This window comes from Pagrus pagrus, assembly GCF_965226575.1.
Source record: "Pagrus pagrus genome assembly, chromosome: 11".
Taxonomy (NCBI): domain Eukaryota; kingdom Metazoa; phylum Chordata; class Actinopteri; order Spariformes; family Sparidae; genus Pagrus; species Pagrus pagrus.
This window is the reverse complement of record NC_140195.1, coordinates 904,062-931,413: the sequence shown is the minus strand read 5'-3', so window position 1 is coordinate 931,413 and position 27,352 is coordinate 904,062. Positions and strand designations below refer to the sequence as shown.

The 27,352-nt window shown below is 44.7% G+C and overlaps 1 protein-coding gene across 4 annotated transcripts in view; it reads right to left on the bottom strand.

Moving 5' to 3' along the window:
- Positions 1 to 26,844, bottom strand: part of gripap1 (GRIP1 associated protein 1) — a 38,095-nt gene extending 11,251 nt beyond the window's left edge. The window contains exons 1-26 of one of the 4 annotated variants that reach the window (XM_084366014.1): positions 26,692 to 26,844; positions 25,201 to 25,267; positions 24,582 to 24,643; positions 24,449 to 24,475; positions 24,042 to 24,149; positions 23,173 to 23,335; positions 22,504 to 22,643; positions 22,379 to 22,415; positions 18,019 to 18,185; positions 16,403 to 16,450; positions 16,049 to 16,080; positions 15,746 to 15,793; positions 15,454 to 15,553; positions 15,048 to 15,125; positions 14,180 to 14,272; positions 12,168 to 12,209; positions 10,936 to 11,070; positions 9,957 to 10,052; positions 9,621 to 9,731; positions 9,353 to 9,454; positions 9,027 to 9,140; positions 8,563 to 8,640; positions 4,214 to 4,309; positions 3,339 to 3,395; positions 2,927 to 3,026; positions 1,160 to 1,290 (exon numbers count right to left, since the gene is read on the bottom strand). In XM_084366014.1, the coding sequence (XP_084222140.1) occupies positions 1,160 to 1,290; positions 2,927 to 3,026; positions 3,339 to 3,395; positions 4,214 to 4,309; positions 8,563 to 8,640; positions 9,027 to 9,140; positions 9,353 to 9,454; positions 9,621 to 9,731; positions 9,957 to 10,052; positions 10,936 to 11,070; positions 12,168 to 12,209; positions 14,180 to 14,272; positions 15,048 to 15,125; positions 15,454 to 15,553; positions 15,746 to 15,793; positions 16,049 to 16,080; positions 16,403 to 16,450; positions 18,019 to 18,185; positions 22,379 to 22,415; positions 22,504 to 22,643; positions 23,173 to 23,335; positions 24,042 to 24,149; positions 24,449 to 24,475; positions 24,582 to 24,643; positions 25,201 to 25,267; positions 26,692 to 26,739 (2,280 nt within the window). In that variant the 5' untranslated portion in view covers positions 26,740 to 26,844. The remainder of the gene's footprint in view (positions 1 to 1,159; positions 1,291 to 2,926; positions 3,027 to 3,338; positions 3,396 to 4,213; positions 4,310 to 8,562; positions 8,641 to 9,026; positions 9,141 to 9,352; positions 9,455 to 9,620; positions 9,732 to 9,956; positions 10,053 to 10,935; positions 11,071 to 12,167; positions 12,210 to 14,179; positions 14,273 to 15,047; positions 15,126 to 15,453; positions 15,554 to 15,745; positions 15,794 to 16,048; positions 16,081 to 16,402; positions 16,451 to 18,018; positions 18,186 to 22,378; positions 22,416 to 22,503; positions 22,644 to 23,172; positions 23,336 to 24,041; positions 24,150 to 24,448; positions 24,476 to 24,581; positions 24,644 to 25,200; positions 25,268 to 26,691) is intronic. The other 3 variants (XM_084366016.1, XM_084366015.1, XM_084366017.1) reach the window with 3 other exon arrangements.
- Between the last annotated feature and the right edge of the window lie 508 nt (positions 26,845 to 27,352).

The following is a 27,352-nucleotide window of genomic DNA, read 5'->3' as shown; positions in this document are numbered from 1 at the left end:
TTTTCTAAATGTGTTTATTCTGAATTTGACGGCAGCAACACGTTTCAAACAAGTCGAGACGAGAGCCCGACTGGTACTGGTACTGGTACCGCTGATGCTCAACTCTTCAGTGAAGCTTCTAAATCTGGCAAGAAACGATGGAAATACTGAAAACTTTGACTCCTCGTATTCTAGTTTGTGCAAACGGAGGTCAACAAGTCAAAACGTCCTCGGGCGAGAAGCTGAGCCCAAAATTTCACCCGGTGGCTGTTTGATCTGTGTGTTTGAAAGGTTACAGCTCCTGATGAGCAGGCGGCGCCTCACATGGTAGCCTCCGCCACCAGTGTGTGTGTGTGTGTGTGTGTGTGTGTGAACGTGTGTGTGTGAACGTGTGTGTGAACGCTGACTTGTTGTGAGGCTCTTTATCTTTATCTAAACAAACACAGATCGGTTTCCAGTGAAACGAGTCTGAAAATGTGGACAAAAAACTAAAGTGAACCCTGATTTCACAGCTCGCTGTCATCAGAGGCTCACAGAGGGGGCTGATGGGAAAAGATGCTGCACAGAGCTGTCACACACACACACACACACACACACACACACACACACACACACACACACACACACACACACACACACACACACACACACACACACACACGTGCCCTCTTTGTTGTCATGTGATGCTGTTGCTAATGACGACCGAACCACCGCAGTAAACTGACCTGACGATGGACTCAACAGAAACACTCAGATACAAAAAGTGAACCTGTCATCTCTATTTACAGTGTTACTATCAATAGACACACACACACACACACACATGCGTGCGTGCACTCACACACACACACACACACACACACACACAGTCACGATGATGAAACACTAAAGCAGCTATAAATATCAGCAGGACTTCAAAGAGTCCTGAGAGAAAATAACTAAACTGTAACGACACACAGGAGTGAGGACGGAGGTAAATCTGTAATCTGAGAGAGATGATGGGATGTTACAGCTCAGCTCAGCATCACCACGTCACCATGGTAACAGCTGCCATAACGACAGAGGTCGGGAGTCCTCTCAGAGGTCACGACCCTGACCGAGTGGTCACATGACCGCAAGGAGACAGAACGATACCTCGTGTTAGTAAGACGAGGCTGACTTTGCTTTAGGCTCCACCCACCTTGTTCTGATTGGTCGGCTGAGCCTCCTTCATCATGTCTCTGTAGGAGAAGGAGGAGACGGAGGACGAGTCTCCGGTCTGCTGAGTCCGGCTGGGACTGTTGATCTCTGACAGGACCAGCTCCTCCAGACCTGCAGAGACAGACAGGATGGTTCTGATCAGAAACAACAGATACACCAGCGCACCGTCCCTTTAAGACACTGGCCTGTCCTTTTAAAGCGGTGGACCGTCCCTTTAAGACACTGGCCTGTCCTTCTAAAGTGATTAACTTGTCCTTCAATACAGTGAACTATATTTTTTAAACCCTGGCCCGTCCCTTTAATGCAGTGGACCGTCCCCTTTAATGCAGTGGACCATCCCTTTAATGCAGTGGACCATCCCTTTAATGCAGTGGACCGTCCCTTTAATGCAGGTGTCCTGAGTGGGCAGAGAGATAAGTAGGCTACTTTAAAATGTCTGATTCTCAGGTTTGTGCAGAAGAGCCTTTTAAACATTTATCACTGCTCATATATTATACATGATGCTGAGGACTGCCCTGCACTGCTCCCAGTGTGTGTGTGTGTGTGTGTGTGTGTGTGTGTGTGTGTGTGTGTGTGTGTGTGTGTGTAAAAGTAGTAACACAGTGTGACAGAGAGCCTGTTAAGGAAAGAGTCCACACACAGAAAAGATCTGCAGTAAAAGATAAATATTAAGTGTGGGGTAAAAAAAGACTCCAGTGGACGGAGACAAACAGAGAGTGACGGACTGTGCAGACGTGAACGTGTGTGTGTGTGTGTGTGTGTGTGTGTGTGAGTGTTTTGCCAGCAGACGCCAGTGTGTCCACATCAGCTCTGGGAATCAGAGCGCTGCATTAAATATTGAACAGAAGGTTCCGGACTGAGCCAGAACCTCCTGACGCAGGGTCAGCACGCCGCCGAGTATCAGACCCATCGGTCACGTTACAATCACAATTCAGCCACTTAGGACACACACACACACACACACACACACACACACACACAGACACACACACACACACACACACACACACACACACACACACACACACAGCTGTCTCTCCTTACTGAAGCATCTAAAGGGATTTAAAGACTCTTCCTGTTAGTTTCAGGTTGACATCAGGTTCTGCTCCACTGACAGCAAATGGAGCTCTGGGTTTGTGAATAAGCTTCAGAGACACATGCACACTGTGCACACGAACCTGTAGTCACACCACATCTACATTTGGGACGGACGAGAGGCGTCACATCATATTCAGAGTACGAGCTCTGCAGGCTGCTCCTACTGATGGTGTATTGTTTCTGTATCATGTGGTGACAAAAAGTGGCTTTGTTTCCCACCAGCATGATGAAGTGTCCGTCTGAATTTATTTAGTATTTTCAGAAAATGATCAACAGACAACATGGAGGCTTCTGTTGTGTGAGAATGTGGAGCTGATTCTCGAGCTTGTGCCAACAAACAACTGAAGAAGAAGAGAGATCGATTGTATGACGTCATTAAAAAAGCTCTGGTCCAAATAATATCTGTTGCGTGTCAACACGGACTCTCAAGTCACAAGAAAACTTTTTTTTTTTCTGGGTTTAAAATTGAAACAAACACACGATGTTCCCACAAGATTCAACAAACAAATGAAGCCAGAAATCAATTAAACCCTGAAATGAACTGAGACACAGTCAGAGCTGCTCCACTGTCTGTAGACCAGCGAGAGGTGTGACATCACAGTGACATCACAGTGACATCACAGAGTTGGGGTGTTCCAGGTGTGTGTACCTGTCCTGGTCTTGCTGTTGGTCAGTATCTCCTGGAGTCTCTCCTGCAGTTTGTCAGCTCGCTTCCTCTCCAGCTGCAGCTGCCGCTTCAAGTCCTTCAGCTGCGAACACACACGCACGCACGCACGCACGCACGCACGCGCGCACACACACACACACACACACACACACACACACACACACACACAGTCAAGGATTTACTTTTACTTTTTAATTATTATTTTCATGCACGGCTGCTCTTAAATTACTCTACAAAATATATTCTCTCTCTCTCTCATCTCTATTCAAATTCTGTCCATCACTGTGTGTGTGTGTGTGTGTGTGTGTGTGTGTGTGTGTGTGTGTGTGTGTGTGTGTGTGTGTGTGTGTGTGTGTGTGCGTGCGTGCGTGGTAACATCAGTCAGTTTACTCACCGCTGCACTTCCCTTCTTCTCTAAAATCCTCTGACCGTCCACAGTGTCTTTTATCTCCTACAGAGAAACAGATTTATTTACTTCACATATAAAATCTTATTTTGCTTTGATGCTGAAGAAGCTTTTTGAAAAGGACCAAAGTGAGTTTACAGAGTTCAGCTCCCCATTTTAAAAAATGAAGTCAGTTTCATTATGTGATTTACTGTATATATTCTATAGTTTTATCTCGCTGCACAATTGCAAAAATGTTCAAGACAATGGTATAAACATCCGTCATGTGTGGACAGCTCTCAGTGGCAGGTGAGACTTTAGCACTTTAGACACAGAAGCAGACAGGCTGGTACAGCCATGCTGCCACAAACTGACACTTTGTACAAGGAAACAAACAACTGTTTTCATTTAATGCTGAATTTACAAGGAGGAGACAATGATTCAGAGTCTGTCAGAGACAGAGTTTCACTATGTTACAAAGTTTGTTTTAACTAAACAACTCTTAAATCACTACATTTGTTAAGGGAGTCTGGTGATGTTGTGTTACTGGTTCAATGGTTGGATCAGTTAAACACACGGTGTGTTCACAAACAGCTGCTGCTGACACTGGCAGGTTAACAGAGACCAACTTCATACTTCAAACATACTTTAATCAGTTTCACACAGAAAGCGGGCAGATTTACTCGTATGCCGACGGGTCACTGGTACCAGATCAGGTCTCATCATCCTGAGAATAAAGTCTGATCATCTTTAGATAAAACTAGCAAAGTGACTTTTCTGGTCCTTTAAAGCTGAAACCAACAACACTCTCACGCAGCTCCACAGGTGGAGGGAGTGCAGAGCAGTGACAGCTCTAGTATCAGCAGGAGTACGATCAGGATCACCTGTTTGAGTTTTGCGATGGTGTCACTGTGCTCCTCCTTCTGCTTCTCCACCTCCACCAGCTGCTGCTTCAGTCCCTCCATCTCTGACTGCTTCTCCTGCAGGACACAAACATGAACGAGGACAAAATGATGACACCGAGTTCAACTGCTCCAGGATCAGCTGTAGGAACGCTGGTGAGTCTGAAGTTTTCTGCATCGATCACAATTTCAGTGCAGATTCAAACTGACTGCCACACATTCACACACAGATTAACACACAGTGACAGACAGTGAGAATGACCTGAACGTATCTGTTGTTGATGCACACGTGACATGATGATGGTTCTGATCAGTCGACCTTATGAAAGGAACGGTTCACCCAAAAAGTATAAGTCCAGTCATCATCTCCTCCTGATGATATAAAGTCAGGCTCAGTCATCATCTCCTCCTGATGATATAAAGTCAGGCTCAGTCATCGTCTCCTCCTGATGATATAAAGTCAGGCTCAGTCATCATCTCCTCCTGATGATATAAAGTCAGGCTCAGCCATCGTCTCCTCCTGATGATATAAAGTCAGGCTCAGTCATCATCTCCTCCTGATTATATAAACTGATCCAAAACCAGAAACACATTTTGGACTGGGCGACACGTTTGCTGATGATGTTGTATTCTCTGTTAGATGTTACTGAAGAGACGTTCTTCACTGTAAATGTCTTTCAGCTCAAACATCTTGTCCACAGACATTTTTGCTGCCAAGCTAAAAGTGTTAGCGTGCACTGAGCCTGACTTTATATCATCAGGAGGAGATGATGACTGAGTTTTACTATTTGGTGAACTGTTCCTTTAATTGATTGGCTAGCAGCGACTGGACCAGAACCATCACCATGTCATTGTAATGGTTCAGACTCAGACTCCTGACGTCCACATCAGAAACATCTTCTACTCTTTAAGATGAAACTGACAAAAACAGCTTCAACTTTCCTTCCTCTGCTCTGTGAGGAGGAAAACATTCAAACGAGCCACATCACCTCCAGCGATGCCCCCTCACTCTTAATCCAGCTGACTGAGGGATTAATTTAGAATAAAAAAAACTACATTTAATTCCCCTCTAATCTTCTGCTGCTAATTAATTTGACTAAAATCGACATTAAAAAACACCCGCAGGCTGCAGCCGCCCACCTGACAGAGGAGGGAAACGGGTAATTCTGGAGGAAAACTGGCGAGTCTGTTAATTCCCTGTAATGTCACACACCTCAACCCTAACACACACACACACACACACACACCTCATTAGGCAGGATGAGCTTTTGTGTTAATTTCTGAGGCGTTCAGACTTTATTACCCGACACAATCAACAAACCAAAAAGGAAGAGACACTGACAGGAAATCCTTAAAATAAGCAGCGTGTAGACGTTCAGAGCCGCCTGAAATAAATGATGTACAGTAAAGAGACAGACAGACAGACAGACAGACAGGTGTGTACAGGTGGAGGATGAAGCAGACAAAGCTGGTTGGTCCATGACGTCTAAATTGCATCTGAAGAAACTCGTCTCTTGTCTTTTCTCTTTAAATCAAAGACACGTGTAAATTAATTTTCCTCTTTTCGGCACAAACTGTTTGAACTCATCAGCGGTCATGTGAGACTGATGCACCTGCAGAGATCAGGATCCTACGAGCAACAGAAGGAAACAAACTTTGTGAAGATGCAGGAGATTATTTTTAACCGTGTTTGATTTAACGCACCGTCAGAGTTCAGTCAGTCAGACGGGAAACAACACGTGACGACTGAAACTCAAACCGCCCGACACTCAGCGTACCTGCAGAGCAGCCGACCTGCCCGCTAATTAGACTTCTTCCATCATTAATTAACTTTTCCTATTAAGTTTCCAGGTTGTGCTCTTAGCGGCAGGCTGTTATCCAGCAGATAACACACACAGACACTGAGTAATCAGTGACAGTCGGTCTCTGGAGCCCTTCAGGGAGAAACTGTTTCCTCAGAGGAACAAAGTCAGCCTGGTTATCTGATTGGCTGGGAGGACTTGTTACACCCACACTGACATATCCCATGATGCACAGCAGGTTGTGCCTTATTGGTTCGTTATCAGACAGCAATGATAATGAGGCTGAGCGCAGCTTTCTTCAGGACACTGTGTGTTTTTATGTGTTCGGGGGTTAATGAGTTTTGGATTATGTGATCTGATGATTAGTGTCCAAACATTTCATCAATTCTAGTTTTTCTCAGCGTGAATCGTTTGTTTTAAACCGACAGCTGGACGTGTTTCTGCTCTCCGTCTCAGTTTTATTGACTGAAGTGGAAAACCTGCAGACTTCAGATGTATTAACAGAGTTTATAGAGTCTGTCAGTGTTTCATCTGCAGCGCTGCAACAGCTAACTGCAGCACGGAGAGCTTAGAAAACTCAAAACTTTATTTTCTATAAGAGAGGCGTCTGTGAACCTGCTGACAGGAGCCTCAGAGTACTGTCATAATATATGAAGATATTATCCTGACAGGAGTCTATGCATGCTGTTTGGACCTGGTCTTAAAGGCTGCATTACAGCAAAATGATATTATATTTATATGGAGGCATTCAGCCAAAAATATTGTGACATGTTGTCGTCCAGTCGTTCGGTTTAAGAAGAGATTCAGAGGAGATTCAAAAACATCAAGATGTTCATCATGAATGGAGATTTAGACCAAACATATCACAACATTATAACATTAACTGCAAACAAGTTCAAATATCATTTCATAATTTAAGAAGCTTTAATCTGTAAAAGTAGAAACCTTCGTGTCGTGCGTCAGATTATCTCAGATTAAAAATGACACAAGAAAGCAGCAGGAGATGAAGTACTCGTATCATTTACTGAAGTAAAAGTACTCACACTGTGAAGTACAGTACTCTGTTTAAAGTAAAGTGTCCCTGCAGGCTGTGACTGTTGTTCTCTTCTATCTGGTGTCTTCTGTAAAAGCAGGATGTTACTGTTGTAGTTGTTGAGGTGAAACTCATGTTGAAATATTCTGGATCAGACTGACACTGATGATTGTTTTCATTCTGGACTCTGCTGATCCATGAATCCATCGAGTGTTTGGTGAAAACAGTGAGAACTGTGGTGACAATGAGCCCAGACTGAAACCTCCTTACAAATACATTCAGATCAACCAGCAGATCTGAGACCAGCTGTGAAGCTTCAACCACACAATGATTTCACAGGAGAATCACTAGAATAACTTTATATGTCTCCTTTCAGTGTCGACTCCGTGATCTTGTGTGGTGCTCAGGTGGTCGAAGCTCCATTAATTAGTTCCTATAAATTCTTCACAATAAAAGGTCCTCAGTTATTTTGTTAATTAAAAGCTTTTTATTATAAAGCAGCAAAATCAGTAAATGTTGGATTTTCCCAGCAACAATTAAACACAGTAAAGATGAACGTGATGAAAATACAGCAGATATCTGACAGGACCAACAGGGACAAAAAACTAAACTACAAACGTCTTTCTCTCAGGTTTCCTGCAGACGTGAGCTGGTTCTCATAACACCGGCTCGTTTTACTGAGAGAACGGGTTCGTGAGTCTGGACCTACAGGTCCTCCTGGACGAGCTCGGCTCAACTCAGCGCGCTAAAACTGGTGATGGAAATGCAAGCAGGCACGGCTCGGTTTGACTCGGCGCTGCCAAAAGTGCCAGTGTGATGTCACAATGTCATGGAATTAAAGGCGGGGCTACTGACGAGGTGTTCAGGAGCAGTGTTTTCTGTGGGAGAGAGGAGCTCCTGAGACTTTTTATGTTTCACATGCACAAAAACCTCTGAAACACTGACGGAAAGGAAAAAACAGAACAGTTCAGCACCGAGTGGAGGTAAACACAGCTCCATCGCTCTCAGTGTGAAACTGTGTCCAGACACCAGAAGCAGAACCGACACACGGACTCGGAGCTGAGTGATGACGGACGATCCGATACTGAAGCTGCTGATGGAGCTCAGTTTACTGACAGACTGTGTGAATGTTCAGAGTCTCTGTAACAGACTGGAGCCTCCTCCTCTCTGATCTGCTGTTAACACGATTTAACCCGTCTGCGTTACCATGGAGACAACTACGCTTTAATTAGAAACGCACATTCAATTAGAGCTGGATGGGATTCAACACACACACACACACACACACACACACACACACACACAACAAAATACACACCTACAATGACTGTATAAACAAACACCCCCACACACACACTTATTTATATTTACAAAGATGCTTTCAGAAACATTTTGTTCTGAAAATACACGTGCGTGTGCGTGTATGTGTGCGTGCATGTGTGAGTGTGTGTGTGTGTGCGTGTGTGTGCGTGTGTGTGTGCGTGTGCGGTGCGTACCTCTAGCTGAAGTGTGTGTTCCTTCTGCAGCTGCTCGATCTCGTCCTGATGCTCCAGAGACTTCTTCTCTATGTTCTCCTGCAGAGAAATCAAACAAACAGATTCATAAATTAACTCAAGTTCAGATTCAGGCTCCTGAAACATGTCAGATGAAAACTGATCGTCTATTTTATTCCAGACATTCTTCTCTCTCGTCTAAACCTGCTGTGTACACTACCCACAATGCAACATGACCACCAGTTGGTGGTGGTGTGTTACGCTTGTAGCAGCTGATGTGTCCTGCAGCAGGGACGAGTCTGCTCCGCTCACTTCTAAGACTTAAGAAGTGAAGGTTGCAGCAGGAAACATTCATCAGTGCACACTAAACTCTTCCTGCCTGCAGAATAAAGACGCCTCTGGCTGTAAAAACTGTGTGTCGTCCGATCGGATTCGTAAGAAGCCGACTAGTTGACCGTCAGACTGACCTCGGCCTCCTTGAGTCGCCTCTCGAACCATCCTTTGGTTCCCTCCATGGACAGAACCTGAGCCTGCAGCTCCTCCACCCTCTGCTGAAGACCCTCCAGCTCTTTGGTGCGAGCCTGAAAACACAAACACACACATGTATAATAATCACATAGGAACAGTGTTTTCTAAAAGACACGAGGACAGTGATCAGATCACACTGCTGAGAGACAAACTCTTATTCATTTCAAACTTGTCACATTTATTTTCCAGACTTTCTTCTGCCTCCTCAGCTCTCACTTCCTCTCCCTGGTGCTCCTCCTTCCTGTCCTGTTTTCCTGCCGTTTACCTTTTCATCTCTGAGCTGCTGTCGGATCTCCTCCTCAGAGCGATTCTTGTCTTCGTGGAGTCCTCTGAGCTCCTTCTCATATCGAGCCCTCACCCCGAGAACCTGAGAGGGAGGAGGGAAGAGTCCAGGAAACAAGGAGAGGAGAACGAACAACAACAACAGACAGAACTTAACTTTATTCACAAAATCTGATGCAACTGTTTTGTATTTGTACATATTTAATTTTGGAAACAGGAATCAAAAGAAGAAGCAGCTCGTTGTGTCTCACCTCCTTCTCGTGCTGCAGTTTGAGGTCTGACAGCGCCTCCTTGTGGTCAGACTTCTCCTGGTTCAGCTGTATGGCCATGTCATCCAACATGGCCTTCCTCTTCTCTGCTGTCTGCTCTCACACACACACACACACACACACACACACACACACACACACACACACACACACACACAATGTTGTGATGATCGTTAGTGTGTTTAGAAGCTTGATGTCTTTAAGTGTTTGTGTATCTCTCTGTATGTGGACGTGCACATCACACAATTAAAGTGTATTCTAAGTGTGTGTGTGTGTGTGTGTGTGTGTGTGTGTGTGTGTGTGTGTGTGTGTGTGTACCTTCTTAGCCTCCTCCAGCTCTCTCAGCAGCTTCTCCTTCTCTTGTCCTTCTTCTGTTAACTGCTCCAACAACTTCCTGCTGGCGAAACTGGACTCCTGAAGGAATTAAAGACAGAAATCAGAATAAAAACAAACATCTCAGATCAATGAATGAATCTCAAACGTGGATCTTTCCTTTACGTCTCTGACTGAGGACATGAGAAACAGACACAAGGACAAATGTGAGGAGAGAAGAAACGAGGAGACACATTTTAAGTTGATCGTGTCCCTTAAAACGAACCATCGGCAGTAGAGGTCGACAGATTGTGGATTTTTAAAGCCAGACAGAACAACGATGGTCTGGAGCAGAATAAAGACTAAGAAGAACATAATGTGGTTCAGATCGGCAAAGTGATGTGATGTAATATAGTCATTGTCAGTGCTCAGTTGTCCCACTGTTGAAGAGGACATTGAAAGGCTCACGACCCAAAAGTTGTTTTAATTCAGTGACAATCAAGTTTATAGCGAAGACAACGAGTAACCAGAGGAGACAACAGTCCTCACAGTCTGTCCTCCAGGAGACGTTCAGATACTTTAAAGTAGAAGTGCTGATTCAGCTTGTTTACTCCAGTAAAAGTAATAGAGTACAGGCTCTGAAATGTACTCAGAGTATCAGAGTAAAAAGTCTCCCTCTGAAGGACATTTGTGGTCAAAGCTAACTGAAGCTCACGTCATATTAATATAATTCAGAGACTATTAAAGTCAAAGGCAGAATCAGTAGGATTTGTCCCAGCTGTTCCTGAACGCACCACAAAGATAGCTGATTGACAGGACGTCAAATAGCCACATTTTAATCAGTTGTTCCTCGAGTCTGAGTCGACGTTTGTGCCAATTTTAAACGACTTCCCTGACATGTAGTGAAGCACAAGTTTAATGTTGACTTAAAATTCAAATACTCTATTAAAGTACTTGAGTAAATATACTTGAGTAACCGTGGTACCTGCAGCTGGGAGTCCAGGTCGTCTCTCTGAGCCAGCAGACTCTCCTGCTCAGCTCGTCTCTGCTGCAGCTCGGCCGTCAGCGCCTCCTGCTGCTCACGCAACAGATTCATCTCCTGCGTCTTCACCGTCTGGATCTGCACACGGGATTAAAACTTCATTATCTGAATCTTTTAAAAGAGTGGCCTCCCATTACTGCACAGCGTGATGATGGAGCTGATGAGCGCAGACGACAGAGTTCAGTTCATGTATTGTTCCAGAGTCAGATGGAGTCGAGTCGTGAAGCAGATGAACAGAGACGACACACACGGTTGTTGTAGTCGGTGTCAGCAGCTCTTCCTGAGGTCAGAATTAGCCTCGTGCTAACGTCAGATTGCTAAGTGAAGTTTTATCATCACTAAATCAAACCAGCTCACAAACTAGTTCTTAAACAGATTAGTTGTTACTTCATTTTTACATTCGTGTTAGTGCGTCAAACGTATCAGTACTGATTATTTGAAACTGTTGCCGTGTCCACAGGCCTCTGATCAATGCTGTTAAATAACGATTCAACCTGAAAGATTTGAAACTACATTTCACAAAAATAAAACTATGTACCTCAAAGTATGACACATCAGTTAGCTTAGCATAATCACTGTATGAACTCTCAGTATAAAGTTAAAGCTACGTTTACAGAAGATATATATTTTGCATTATTATATATTACTTTATACTATATTTAGTCCCTCAGACATCAGCTGAGAGGAGATCTGGAGTCAGCTAACATGTGACGCAACGATGACTTCCTGTTGACAGAAGTCAGTGCTCCTGATTGGACAGCACTGTAGCTGTTTCCTAGCAACTAAAGTTTAAACTTTGCTTAAATTCCCCTGCTGCAATCCAACACTGTCAGTCACTGGTTTATTACCAGCTGGCAGTCACTCAGAGCGAAGGAAGGACATTTCACACAGTCCAGATCACAACGTGGGTCCAGATGTTTGTTCTGCAGAACATCAACACCCATGAATCCAGCTGATGAGTTCTGAGTACAGATGTGTTTATGATGAAGTAATAAATGTTCTGTTGTTGTTCTAACAGTAGCCAAAGTTACAGTTCTACGTCTAAAGTCGTTAATGTTTTAAGGTCTTTCTAAAGGAGTTCTACAGGGTTCTGGGCGACTACATTAGTTTCACACCATCAATCTCAGGTTAAGGTTCTAGAAAAGGGTTCTAGCTCCAGTCTGAGACATAATTACCTGTTCAAGAGCGCACAGGTTGGTCCTCAGAGCCGTGTTCTCCTGTGAAATGTGTTACAGGTCCAAACCAAGTTAAGTGTCTGTATATTACACCTGTTCCTGTTAGTCCTCAGAACTCAGTTCTAGAGTTGGGTTATGTATGCTACTGTTCTACAGTAGTTCTAGTTAGGGTTCTACGTAAACTCAAGAGCTCCTGAGGTATCGTGAAGGAACCAGTGTCTGTCCTGACTCCTGTCTACAGGTGTGGTTTATGGTTCTGGTTGGTTCTAAGTTCGTCCGAATGACATGAAACTCAGGATACTACTTCCCCATGAGCCCCCAAGGCACTGTGCAAAATCTTGCCCGATGACCACAAGGTGGCGCTCTTTAAATTGAAGTATTTTATATCTCCACATCGGTTGGTCGGATTAACTGCGATGTCCCTATTGTTTCTGTAGTGAGCAGTATTTTTCTTTGTCCGAAATGATCGCATTTTTCACTGCCTGAACATGGATGAAAACGCCATTTTATTTGACAAACACATTAGGCCTGGCCAAAAATTTTATAATCTATGCTCGTCCTGAACGTCCATCACTAGGTGGCACTATAATCAAGGAAAGTGCGTTTTGGCCTTTAACTCCCATATACTTTGTCGCACATTCAAAAAACATATATCCATGCGTTCCCTGAATTCTGTTGAATCTCGTGATGTAGGCCACGCTAATTTGCGCCCTAGGTTTTTTTTCCGCAAATTCGCTAAATTTCGCAAACCTACTTTTTCTAACTCCTCCCAGGCTATTTCACCGATTTGCACCAAACTTTGCACACAGTCGGCCAATAGGTGGCGCTTTTATTGCTAAATGACCAAAAAAACGCTTCACTGCCTTCACTTTTGATTGTAAATTCAGGCTTTCTCCAACACACGGCAGTGCTGCCTTGCTAATGGATACAAACCTCTGTTTAAGAGTCTGTAGGGTCACGCAGTGGAGTTGTCTCATTATTTGTTCTTCATGTAGATTGCAGGGCGTTCTTCGAACTTCAGCGTACATTATTTACTACAGGCAGGAGAAGCCCACCCAAACACGGATAGTTAGGACATGTGTACACAATAATTGGGCAATGGGGCCGGGTAAGCAGCACGCCCAGACAGCAGCACATCCCGACGCGCGTGGACTGCGAGGGCCCGTTCATCGCTGCTTGCAGCTTTCATTTTTATTATTTTTTATTTATTTTTATATGTAAATATTAGCATGTTAGCTCAATAGCTCCCAGGTCATGTGATCAATCGACTCACAATCATGTTGGGATCATGTAACTACACTGGCTGCATGAGATACGCCTCTTGTTTTTACATTTTACATCTTTTCATATTTTTTATTAATTTTTATTATTTTTTATTAATTTTTCTATGAAAATATTAGCATGTTAGCTCAATAGCTTCCAGGTCATGTGATCAATTGACTCAAAATCATGTTGGGAAAATGTAACTACACTGGCTGCATGAGATACACCTCTTGTTTTTACGTTTTACATCTTTTCATATTTTTTATTAATTTTTATTAATTTTTCTATGTAAATATTAGCATGTTAGCTCAATAGCTTCCAGGTCATGTGATCAATTGACTCAAAATCATCCAGTTTACATGACATTCACAGGCTGTTTTCTCCAAATCATACATTACAACATGACATATAATTGATGGGTGAGCTCTAGGGCCACATAGTGGACAGACTCGCCCTCTGCGTCTGCCCTCCGACGGCGCCACGGCTCGACGTACGTGGGGGGGCGAGGGCCCGTTCATCGCTGCTTGCAGCTTTAATTATTATTGTTATTATAAAACTGAAGAATGTTTCAATATGAAGTTCTCCAGGTTTATTAGCTGTTCTAGAGCGGCCCGGTTAGTCCCCAGTGACACAGTGTTCTGGTTCTATGTAACGTTCTTCAGGTATATTTGACGTTTTATGGCAGTGAGGTGAGTCCATGGAGCACTTCTGGGGTGAACCTTCTGAAAGACGTTCTCTTGGTTTATTACCTGTTCTAGAGCAGCTAGGTTTGTCCTCAGAGCATCGTTCTCCTGCAGGATGTTGTCCACCTGCTCCTGACTGACTGCACTCTGATTGGCTACCTGCAGTACCAGTGCACCACAGGCAGGGGGCAGCAGAGAGAACAGGACGGGCAGAACCAAACAGAACAGAAAGAAACCAGAGAACAGAACCGAAGAGTTCAAGTAAAAAAGTCAGGAAGAGAAATAAAGACAACAACAGAAGAAAGAGGGACAGAAACGAGTCGAGACGAACAAAACAACAAAATCAGAAGAAAGAGAAGATAAAGACAGAAACAGAAGAGGAGGAGAAGAAGAAGACAACCAGGTCAGAAACACAGACAGACAGCAGCAGGCAGGAAAAACACCAGAACATCTCACTGCCAAACTGAAACAGGTGGTTCTGTTCTCCTGTGTTGTGGATATTGATCCATGTTTCATGACTGAATCACTTTGGCAGGGAAACTAAGAGGACAGGCAGCAGTGATTCCTCCTTAAACCCTCACCTTGTTCCCTCATCTCCTCCTCCCTTAAACCCTCACCTTGTTCCCTCATCTCCTCCTCCCTCTCCTCCTCCCTCTGACCGTCTCCTCAGCATCAGCAGCTTTTACTTTAACCTTCATTATCTGCAAATGTGTGAGGACTGAAACCGTCGCTCCACACGTGTGATGAGGATGCTACTGAACTCTGCTGCTGAACCTGAGACCTGACAGTATGTGACTGAAGGTTTTATTTGACCTGCGTAAAGGCTCACAGGCTCTAGCTGCAAAACACCAGGCTGTGTGAACATCAGACAGTGAGTGTGAGTGTGTGTGTGTGTGTGTGTGTGTGTGTGTGTGTGTGTGTGTGTGTGTGTTACCTGGTCTCTCAGAGTGTGCACAGCCAGCTCGTGCTCCTTCTCTTTGCTCTGCAGTTGTTCTCTCAGCTCTGCTATCATCTGAACCAAAACACAAACACACTTCAGTCACTTTGGACTTTAACTGAACTCGAAGTGAGCAGCACCAGTAGAAGCTCCGCGAGGCTGAAACGATCATTAAACATCAGGAACTCATTTATTTCAACCGTGCAGCTACTCATGGAGGAAAGGCTGGTGACAGCGCAGGATGTAAACATGGATGACCTCCTCCTCAGCTGAGCTGTAACGTTAGCTAGCTTAGTCATCTAGCCTCTTATCCATGAGTAGGTGCACGTTTCCTTCTGCGTGCTGATACAGTTCGCAGGTGTAGTTCTGGTGCTGTACTATTACACAGAGACTGAGGTCTCACCTGATTGGCTGCCATGAGGTCTGTCTGTAGTTTCTGGATGCGGATGTTCATGGCCTTCAGCTCCTCCTCCTTCCTTTGGTTGATCTCATCAATTTTTGTCCTGCAGACAAACAAAGAATAAACAACATGTCAACATCTGCCTACAACACAACACACAGCCAGGACACACAGTCAGGACACACAGTCAGGACACACAGTCAGGACAGTGTGACCAGATAGCAGCAGTAGTGTAGTGGAGAAGGTAGTAGTAATAGTACTGTAGTAGTAGTAGTAGTATAAGTGCAGTTCCGACCTGCTGTCGTTGTACAGAACCTCCTTCTCTCCCTGCAGACGCTGAAAACTGTGACAGAAGAACAGAAACAAACTTTATGATCGACAGTCGGATCGCTGCAGCTCTTCTTCATGTTCCTTTAACCTGTTCGCCCCCCAGAGGAGAACAACTGCAACTTCACCGTGCAGATAAACATCTAACATCAGCATGAGGCAGAAAAATAACCTGACTTCAACGTTTAACATGATACTTCATGTATAAATGTGTTTGTGGGACTCTCAGTGAACCTGGTGACACAAGTGAAGGAAGGTGAAGGAGTCTCACCTCTCCTGCTTCTTCTTTAACTTGTCAGACAGCTGGAGGACAGACAGACACACAGACAGACAGGAAATCAAGATTAAAAGTTCTGTCTAAGATTTCTGATAATGTTCTGATATGTGAGCCTCCACTGGGTCACTTGAATGTTTACAGCGAACAGTTTAATCTGCTGAAACTCCTCATCTATTATCATAACTGACAAAGAAAAGCAGTAAATCCTCACATTTCAGAGGCTGGAACCAGACAATGTTTGAAAAATATTACTGATCGATTATCAAAAAATAAATAAATAAATAAAAATAAAATGTTCTGTTGTAATGCCTCTTATACTTCTGATCGATGACGTGTGGGAACATTTACCTTAGTTATCTCTTCCTGCAGTTTGGTGATTTCAGCCTGTTTGGACGCCTGCAGGCCGACAGAACAGACGTTAACGAGTCCAGTGAAGAACAGACGCAGGTGTTTGTTTAAACATGTGAACATCTCAGTAGGAAATATTTATCTCAGTTCAAACTTGTGTTTGAGGAGTTCATGTGAGTCCAGACATCCAAGGAGTGAGGCTGCAGTTCAGTCAGGCTGCAACAACTGACGACACAGCGTCCGACTGTTGTTGGTTAATAATAATCTATCAAACATTAACTTCAACTGACCGACGAAAACATGAAGCTTCACTTCATCTTCAGACTAATGAGGCTGCAACAAATACAGATCTTCATCTTCATCATTCTGATGACTCAGTAAAACTTGTCACCTGAAAAAGTCGATTAAAACTAAATTTGGTGTCACATCAACGTAAAACAGGCTCAAGTTCTTCATCATCGCCGCTGCTTGATGTGAAACTAACATCCTCTATAATCAAACTGTGGCCTTGATGAGGACAGACGTTGGACTGAGGCGAGAACAGACTCTGATCTCTTTCACTACACGATTATTAATCTTGGATGGTGAAAACGTTTTAGCTGATGAATTCAAAGAAACTTGAGGAGTGATTGTAGTGTAACGATTGTAGTGTATATAACGAGCTTTAATGTGCCCGAGGGGAAAAGGTCCATAAAACTACACAACAAATTTGTAATATTCCTCCATACTGCTCGTCCGCTGCAATCCAAGTGTCCTGAAGTGGCGACATCCAGAGTTTACTCCAGACGTCATTTAGTGCAGTTTTACAGCCTCAACAGTCGCTATGCTGTTTACACGGAGGCACGCTCGATAGATACACACCGGCATTTACTTCCTGCTGCGAGCGACCGAGCGACACACAAACACAAGAGGGATCTGCTGCACTGGTGATTTGAAACTTTGACACTCGCAGCAGGAAGTAAATGCCAGTGTGTATCTATCGCGAGTCTCGTTCATCTTGTCCGGTGCAGCTTCCGTAGTGCAAACGCTGTGAGGGAACGCGGAGCGTGCCTCCGTGTAAACAGCATAGTGACTGTTTAGGCTGTAAAAATGTACTAAATGACGTCGTTTGGAGTAAACTCTGGATGTCGCCACTTCAGGACACTTGGATTGCAGCGGACGAGCAGTATGGAGGAATATTACAAAGTTGTTGTGTAGTTTTATGGACCTTTTCCTCTCGGCACATTAAAGCTCGTTATATGGATTACTGCTGCCGGAGGGAAGCACCGCGGGTCTGCAGCTGCACTCTGAGGAATAAGAAACTACACCGGACTTCTCATCAGCAGGAGGGGGAGTCCATGATGACTGAATTTTGTTTTAGAGTGAACTATTCCTTTAAGAAAATGTTTCTGCAAATATTCACACATAGTAACACCATCAGTGTTTTTAATGTCAGGTGTGTGTGTGTGTGTATGTCAGGTATGTGTGTGTGTGTGTGTGTGTCAGGTGTGTGTGTGTGTGTCAGGTGTGTGTGTCAGGTGTGTGTGTGTCGTGTGTGTGTTGTGTGTGTGTGTGTGTGTGTGTGTGTGTGTGTGTGTCAGGTGTGTGTGTGTGTGTGTGTGTGTGTGTGTCAGTACCTCCAGGTTGTGGATCTGCTCCCTCAGCAGCCTCTTCTCCTCCTGCTCGGTGTTCAGTGCCATCTCCAGCTCTGGTCCAAAGCAGTGAGTTATTGGACAGAGAGCAGCCGACCAGCCTATCGCTGCCTGCTTAGCTACAATCTTCTCTACGCTCTTCTCTGACAGGCCTAAAGGGGGCGCCGCACACAGCAGGGGGCAGTCTGTTAGGCCAGACACACACTACAGCAGCACGTCTGAGGAGGCCGACCTGATCTGAGGCCGGCGTGTTTGAGGCTGAGCTGCAAAGTCAAACACGACTGTGACGAGTGTTTGTGAGGAGGCGTTCACTGACGGCGTGTTTATCTGAACATCTGGAGGTTTCTCATTCAAAACTTTATTACAAGAGAGACGCCTCGTCATCATGTTAACACTACAAAAAACTCTGAATCACACACTCCTAGAAACACGTCATGAATCATCTCTACCAACAAAGCAGGTCACCTGTCAGTCAGTCAGTCAGTCGTCCTGTCTGCTGAGAAAACTAGTCACTAAAATACTTCTTGAAGGAAAAAGCTGCTTTGAGCTCTTCCTGCTACAAGAATCACAACTAATAGAAAACATGAAGATATTAACTGAACATGTGCTGCCTTCTCCTGGCACACTGTCTCCACCTGGTGGTGGCTGTTACTCTACAACTACAGGGACTGGTTTGAGTTCTGACCCTGTGAGGTTTGACCCTGTGAGTTCTGACCCTGTGAGTTCTGACCCCGTGAGGTTTGACCCTGTGAGCTCTGACCCTGTGAGGTTTGACCCTGTGAGTTCTGACCCTGTGAGTTCTGACCCTGTGAGGTCTGACCCTGTGAGCTCTGACCCTGTGAGGTTTGACCCTGTGAGTTCTGACCCTGTGAGTTCCGACCCTGAGAGGTCTGACCCTGTGAGGTCTGACCCTGTGAGGTCTGACCCTGTGAGGTTTGACCCTGTGAGCTCTGACCTTGCGAGTTCTGACCCTGAGAGTTCTGACCCTGTGAGTTCTGACCCTGCGAGTTCTGACCCTGAGAGTTCTGACCCTGTGAGTTCTGACCCTGCGAGTTCTGACCCTGCGAGTTCTGACCCTGTGAGGTTTGACCCTGTGAGCTCTGACCCTAAGAGTTCTGACCCTGAGTTCTGACCCTGCGAGTTCTGACCCTGAGTTCTGACCCTGTGAGTTCTGACCCTGTGAGTTCTGACCCTGAGAGCTCCGACCCTGAGAGTTCTGACCCTGAGAGTTCTGACCCTGTGAGGTTGCTGTAGCTGGTCAGCAGAACAAACACTGTTCATGCAGCTCTGAGCTCACACGTTGTTTTAATGTCCAACATGTGAAGTAAAATCGATCGTCTGTTCAGATCATATTGTTGCTGTTCAGAGCTAATTTCCATTAGCACGTTGGTAGTAATTCCTATTATGTGTTAGCATTGAGCTACAGAACGAAGCGCTAGTTCTGTAAAATCAGTTCAGGAATCTGAAAAAAGCATTTGTGATTGTGACTTTTTTCTTCCCGATCACCCCTTCATATGTTTCAGTATCCATAACAAAACTATACTTTTTAAATTTTACAATTTAAAGACTTAATTACTAAAGTAATTCAAGGACTTCAAGGAACGTCACAGAAACAGCAGGAATAATATTAGAAATATTAGAAATATTAGAGCCCGATCACATCAGCTCCGGTGTCTGATATGAAAACATTTCTTCTACAGAACATGTTGTAGAAGCTGTTTGTGTTCATTTATTATTAAACTGTCAGTGAGATGTTTCAAAGCACTGATGTCATGTTTGAACTGCCTCCGTCACACACACACACACACACACACACACACACACACACACACTTAGTTTTTGGCTTTGCAGCTTTGCCAGAAAGCTCCAGAATCAGGAGGCTAAACTTGGTCTGATGCGTCTTCACATCCTCGTTCATCTTCAGCTCTGATGTTCACAGCTAACAGTTCAGTGGAGTGTGTGTCTGCCCTGAAGCCAGCTAGCTGCTCTACGCTTCATGAAGCCGGCTGTCACGTCACCGATAATTCTCAAATAGGAGCCAGAATTCGTGGAGGAGGTGAAACTGAATCATAAACTAACAGATCCAGGTCGTTCTGGAGGTCAATAACGGCCAATATTTGAGAATTTATGGTAACAAACAGCATCAAAGGGCCAAGACATGTTTTATCTGAGTCACACATGTAAAGCTGAGACAGAGAGATGATCCACCACAGTCCACACTGAGTCAAACTGACGTCAGCAGCGTTTGTTAAAGCAGTCTGGAGCAATAAAGTTATTAAAAAAGTCTCTGAAGTGATGCATTCAAGGACACTGAACAGTGACAGAAGGGACGGTGCATCGTTGTTGTTGTTATTCATATTTCTACAGTATGAAATTAAAGTTTCATGCTCCGACCTTTAATTTAACAACAGTGAGAAGCATCTTGAACTTAGTTTTGTCAGATTTTCTCAAAGAAAACATACAAATACATAAAAGTCTATCTGTAACCGTGTCTCTGTTTACAACAGTGTCCTTGAACACACCGTCAGTCTCTGCTCTGACACAATAAAAACTCTCTCTCTCAGCAGGTTTCAGCTCTCAGGAACCAGTTTGGTCCTTTAAGGATAAAAGTTGTTTGTGTGAAACAAAATCGTTTACGATCACATGAACAATGAAAACAACCTGACCATCGTTTACTTCACTCACGTACATGATACAAGATTCTGGTGATATTCTTTACTTTTCTTTGTCAGTAAATATAAAACACAACCGACAGTGAATGCATCTCCTGTGCATGTCATGAACTGTTGGTTCCTGTTTCAAACATGAAACTGCTTCAGTGGGAACCAATGAGCTCGGAGCTGAGAGCCAAAGACAGGAAGTGAGACAAGAGCTGTGTTCGAAATCATCCACTCACTCACTCACTCCCTCTCCCCTACATCGTGTATATGATATAGTACCCTACATCATGTACACGATGTAGGGTACGACGGGAGGAGAATTCGGACACTACACAGTTAATTTTCTGAACGTGGTTACGTCAGCAGATGCGCCAGATACTCATGTGACGTGAGTGGGCGCGGCGAGCATCATGTTAACAAAACTGACAGTGTAAAGATGTGATTCTTCATGGCGGTTGTGTTTCTTGGTCAATAAACTGTTGAAATATCACCGGTGGTGAGTTTGGTTTTGTCAGCTACTGTTTTGTTTCCTCGTCATGAGCTGTAAACGCTCGGGGTTGTGCACGAGCTGTAACATACCGCGTGCAAATTAACGTTAGTGGTCAGTAGCTGTTTAGCTCGTAAGCTATCGGCTTCTTTTTTACGAAAAAAGTTGTGTTCTTCTTCTCCTCTGACAAACCACGACAGCACTGCATTGTGGGATACGGGAGCACAATGTAGTGTACATCGCTTGTTCACTCAATTTTGCGGTGCATTGTGGGTATTTTGTCGTCCACTACATGGTGGATGAAATCAGCCACGGAGAATTCGAACAACACTACAAAATGGCGAACACACTATATAGTGCACTACATCCGTGATAGGGGGCGACTTCGAACACAGCTAAGTACAGAGAGACAGGAAGTCTGATGACTGTCAGAAAAATACAGAATAACACCAGATGGACACGTTGAGTTAGTGTTAAAGGAGCAGTTCACTCAAACAGTCACCTCAGCCATCATCTCTTTACAACATCAGGAGGAGATGATGGCTGAGCCTGACTTTATATCATCAGGAGGAGATGATGGCTGAGCCTGACTTTATATCATCAGGAGGAGATGATGGCTGAGCCTGACTTTATATCATCAGGAGGAGATGATGACTGAGCCTGACTTTATATCATCAGGAGGAGATGATGGCTGAGCCTGACTTTATATCATCAGGAGGAGACGATGGCTGAGCCTGACTTTATATCATCAGGAGGAGATGATGGCTGAGCCTGACTTTATATCATCAGGAGGAGATGATGGCTGAGCCTGACTTTATATCATCAGGAGGAGACGATGGCTGAGCCTGACTTTATATCATCAGGAGGAGATGACTTTACTGTTTGAGTGAACTGCTCCTTTATCAGACGACAGCTGGAGAAGTCGTCTGTATAATCGAATCGTTCTTTTCTTTGAATGACTGAAACAATCTGACAACATCAAGCGAACGATGAAACAAAAGTTCAGTCAAGAACCGAGCTCATCGAGACCCGATGGAGCAGCTTCTAACTGAAGCTTTTAATGTTTACTGGTTAATAAATAAAAGTATCAGCAAACGTCTGAATGCAGATTCAGGCCGTTTGTTCAGTGTTGGATGATGTCGTGGCCATCAGGTCAGAGAGGTAAACGCTGTCTGATAAGAACAAACTGTGAACTCACCATGAAGCTGTTTCCCCGTCTGATCCAGAACCTCCGGCTGCAACAAGAGGAAACAGGAAGTTATAAATCACCTGGTGTGACACTAATCAACATATTCATCACTCAGGAGATCGTCTGTCAATCACCTGTTCCAGCCTGTCATTGGCTCCCTCTGCTGCTGGCTCCTCCCCTCGCCCTGTGACATCAGACACTCCGTTGGTGCTGGCTGACCCGTCGGTCTCCGTGGTGGAGTTCTGGAGCTCTTTGTCGAATCGCTCCTGAAGAGCTGCGGCAGAATCACAGTTCATCTTATAACCAATAAAAAAAGATTTATACTACAAACAAATCTGCCTCAGGTCCAACACACGTTCTGGTTCTGCACAGGTTCTTCCACGTCCATGTTTGGACAAACATCTGTGCAGCCACATATACAGTATGACATCATCACATCCACGACTAGCGATGCAGATACAAACAATACGAGTTTACAGGCGACCCGGTCTTGTGGCGTCCCTCAAGGTTCTGTCTTCAGTCCGGTTTTGTTTGTTCTGTACGGGCTTCTCCTTCAGCAAACAGAGTTTTACAGGTGGACTAAAGAAACTAAGTCCACCTTTAAAACTCATTGATCATCGATCGATCTGATGACGATTTCCTCGATTCATTGTTTTATCTAATCGTGACAGAACCGTCCCCTGAGATCCGTTCAGTCCTTCAGTCCAGAACAGAACAGAATCCTGACGTGAAGAACTGTTTACACCTGAGTCTCAGCGGGTCCACCTGCTGTCTCCAGCCTGTCACTACCTGTCACTACCCACCTTTCATCTTCTTCTGGAGGGTGGAGTTCTCAGCCTGCAGGCGGAGCAGCTCTCCATCCACAGGACTGGAGCCGGAGTTAGGAGGTGTGCTGGATGCAGCGGAGGCTCCTCGGTCCTTCAGGCCCTGGTTCTCCTGCTCCAGCTGCTCGATCTGCGTACACAGCTGGAAAAGAACCAGGACAGAATCAAGATTAATAACTGTAATTATCTCTTCAGGGGGGAACCGACGAGCGCTGAGCATGCCGGTTCTGGTTCTTGGCATCAGTGCGTCTACACATGAGGAGCTTCACACGTCCTCTGGTCAGTTTTTAAAGGAAAAGTTCCTGTTAAAGTGAAACTCAGGCTGCACACAGCTGATCCAGAGTGAGGAAAGCACTGCGGTCGGGCTCGTGCTTCAGACACGCTAACACTGTTAGCTCAGCAGCTACAGTGAAGACTTCCACTTAATAAAGGGAGAAAACATCTCCTCAGATCTGTGATCTCGAGGCTTCTGGAGACTCAGACGAGCTGTGTGGCGACATCTGATGTGAAGCTCCAGAAATGTTTTGTGGACGACGAGACTTCACTTGACTTTCATCATGGAGGGAGGAGATGATGACTGAGTGAACTGTTTGGGTTCAGTTTTCATAAACTTCATGTTTATTTTCTTCCAGTTTACCAGCATCGCTACAGTGACTGAGTGCTGAACGCTGCCAAAACACAGATAACCAACACCCAGAGCTGTTCCTGAATGCATCCTGTGTGACATGGAGCAGTGAAGCTGCTAACGTGCTGCTAGCGTGCTGCTAACATGCTGCTACACCTCCTGCGTCTGCTCAGTAAAGTGATATATTTATATTTATGTAACTGTAACAGAAAAGTAAAGTTACTTTGGAGAGTTCGGTCATCAGCGTGCTGTTCTGTAGCCTGAAGTCTTCCTCCTGACTGTGAAGTTTCCCCTGAAGCATCTCGTTCTCATTCAGCAGAGCATCGACCTCCTGCCGCCACAACAACAACAACAACAATTAATGTTATAAAACATAAACTTCTTCAGTATCTTCACACAAACTGACTGAACGCTGCAGAAATCTGTCAAACAAATAAACTTCAACAACCAGCGACACAAAAACAGTAACAGTGTGTGTGTGTGTGTGTGTGTGTGTGTGTGTGTGTGTGTGTGTGTATGTGTGTGTGTGTGTGTGTGTGTGTGTGTGTCTGTGTGTGTGTGACAGGTGCCGACCGCTAGAGGGAGCTGTACACCTGTGGTAACCATAACAACCAAACAAGTAACACTCACCTGAGCTTTCTTGCTCTTGTTCAGAGCCTGAAGAGACAAAAACAAATTATTACGATAAACAACAAACAAACAAACAGCTGATCAATATGATCAACAACTACAGAACACATCACTGATCTAAAGTATTGATCACCTTCTGCGCTTTGATGAAATCTCTTTCCAGAACCAGGTTCTTCTGACGGACGGCGTTCAGCTCTGAAGCACAATAAAAAACATGAAAACTTTATTGTTTTTATCACTTTAACAATAAAATAACAAAGAAAAATAACTTTTATTACATTTTATCTTCAAAGTGTCGACGAACAAAACTTAAAAAAAATTCTGTGAAACGTCGTTTAGACGTTTCACAGATATTTTTTTAAGTTTTGTTCGTCGACACTTTCTGAATTACTTGAGATAAATATTGTTTATATAATAATAATCAATAATCAATAACTTAAGGTGTCAACAGAGATGGTTTTCTCTGGTCTCACTGCAGCAGCAGGATGTTGTGTCAGCAGCAGCCTCGCCTCGTTTTAACATCTCAGTTTTCACAACAAAGTTTCAACATGGAGAATCAAAGTTTGTGTTTCCTGAACACAGAATCGCTGCCGGGATCATTCAGACGTGAGCAGCTGCTTCGTTTCTGTACAGCCTCCATTTAATCAGCTAACGAGGTGATCATTAATGTGATGAAGAGCTGATGAACACAGCAGACAGCAGCTTCATCATCATCATCATCATCATCAAACACAGTCCAGAGGAGTGTTTACCTGCCGTGTTCTTCCTCAGGTCATCAGACAGCTGATAGTTCTGAGTCCTCAGCTCCAACAGCTGAGCCTGCACACACACACACACACACACACACACACACACACACACACACACACCAGGACATCAGAGCGAGGAGGATGTGGGTGATGACATCATCAATAGGAGACAGAAACACAGTGGACACACAGCCTAACATCTGTAGCAACATCAGCCCCAAACACTGCACATCTGTTAACTTCAATGTAACAATATGGTCTTATACATTACACACACACACACACACACACACAAAGTTGGATAAACAGCCTGAGACGTGTGTGTGTGTGTGTGTGTGTGTGTGTGAAGTCGACTGTCGCTGATGATTTGAAGGCGCGATGTGCAAGATACCTGTCAAATGTACTCTCTAAACAAACAGGGGGCAGCATGTAGGCAGTGTAACCGCTAACTGCTGCAGTATGCAGCTGCTGTTAGCTAGTTAGCTCAGTTAGCTGTGCGGCTAGCGGTCCTGAGCCGGAGCTTGGAGGGCCGGGGGAGTATTTGACGTTTATACCACTAACACAGGAGCTGGTTAGCATGCTAACTTCAGTTATATGACCATCTCATCAACACTCACATATTGCACCTTTAAAAGAGCAAAGCAGCAAGAATACAGCTGAATTCTTGCTTCATACATCTAAATTAAAACCAGACTAACTCCTGACTGTTAGCACCAGAGTTAATGTAGAGCCACATGTAGAGACCATTAGCTCCACTGTCTCAGCCTCAGTCCACAGCGCTGAGTGGATAATTATAAGTTACTGAGTGAGCAGCCTTCTGTCTGTAAACAGCAGCAGTGTGTGCAGTTAGCATGCTAACAGGTGTCAGTGTGACTGTGTGAGCTGTTCCTCTGCTTCGTGTTAACACTCACTCGCTCACTGACTGACTGTTTTATTATTTATGAGTCATAATGTCACTCTGCATCAGACCACAGCTAACACTGAGCTCTCCAGATGAACAACAACACCGCTGTCTGTTAGCCTGACTCAGATCCCGTGACTCTCATTTGGCCGAGTGTCCCGTGGATGCTAACATGTTAGCTAACTGACAGATAAACATACGGGCTAGCAGCAGGAAAGCTACATGGAACCATTTTTTTCCTCTGGCTCCTTCTGCGCCCTGCGGAGGGGAGGGGGCTAAGCTAGGTTAGCTGACACCGAGCTAGCATACTGTAGCGGGCTGTATAATAAAGACATTTCTCCCAGTTTGTAACTGAGCTCAGACTGACCGACACCTCCCTGACATCGTTAAATTAATAAAAACAACACGAGCCGCCGAGCTCGACACCGTTAACTACTCCCACCCTCACGGCTAACGGTTAGCATTAGCGAGCGGACGTCTGTGGCAGTGATGCCGCACCTGTCTGCCGAGCTGACAGGTGTTGTTCACAGCACTGACAGCTGCCTGTGTGTGAGCCCACCGACATGAAACCACAGCTGTCCGGTTTTTCTTACCTGCATCCGATGAAACTCCTCCTCTGACAGAGCCTGCGACATGGCCATGTTTACCTGGGCTGCTAGCTAGCAGGCTAAGCTAGCGGAGGAGACGGAGCGGCTAACGGAGCGGAGGAGAGCTGCACAGAGGAGGAGACACAACAGACCTCTCACTCTGTCTCTGTTTCCGAGGACCAGGAATGACCTTCAGTGTTTTCCGCTGTCTGTGTGCTGCCCCTCTGCTGCAAAGTAACTAAGTACATTTACTCAAACAGTTTTGAGGTACTTGTACTCTACCTGGGTTTTTGCCCACATTAATTCTACTTCATACTTTTATTTGACTATACTTTGGAGCTGATATTGTAACTTCACTACATTTTTTTGACTCCTTTAGTTACTAGTTACTTTACATATTCAGCAATAAATGACAGTATATCGTTATAGATTAAACTACCCTGTAGTGTGTAAAGCAGTTACAATCTGCTCCACCTGTGGCAGCTGCACCACTGACATGATGAAGTCATTAAAGGACCAGTTCACCCGGACAGTAAAATCCAGTCATCATGTCCTCCCTCCATGCTGATGACAGTCAGGTGAAGTTTCATAGTCTTTGCCGAATCAGCTGTTAGCACTTCCTGTTTGCAGTGTATGTGTGGATGTGCAGGTAACATCACTGGATCAC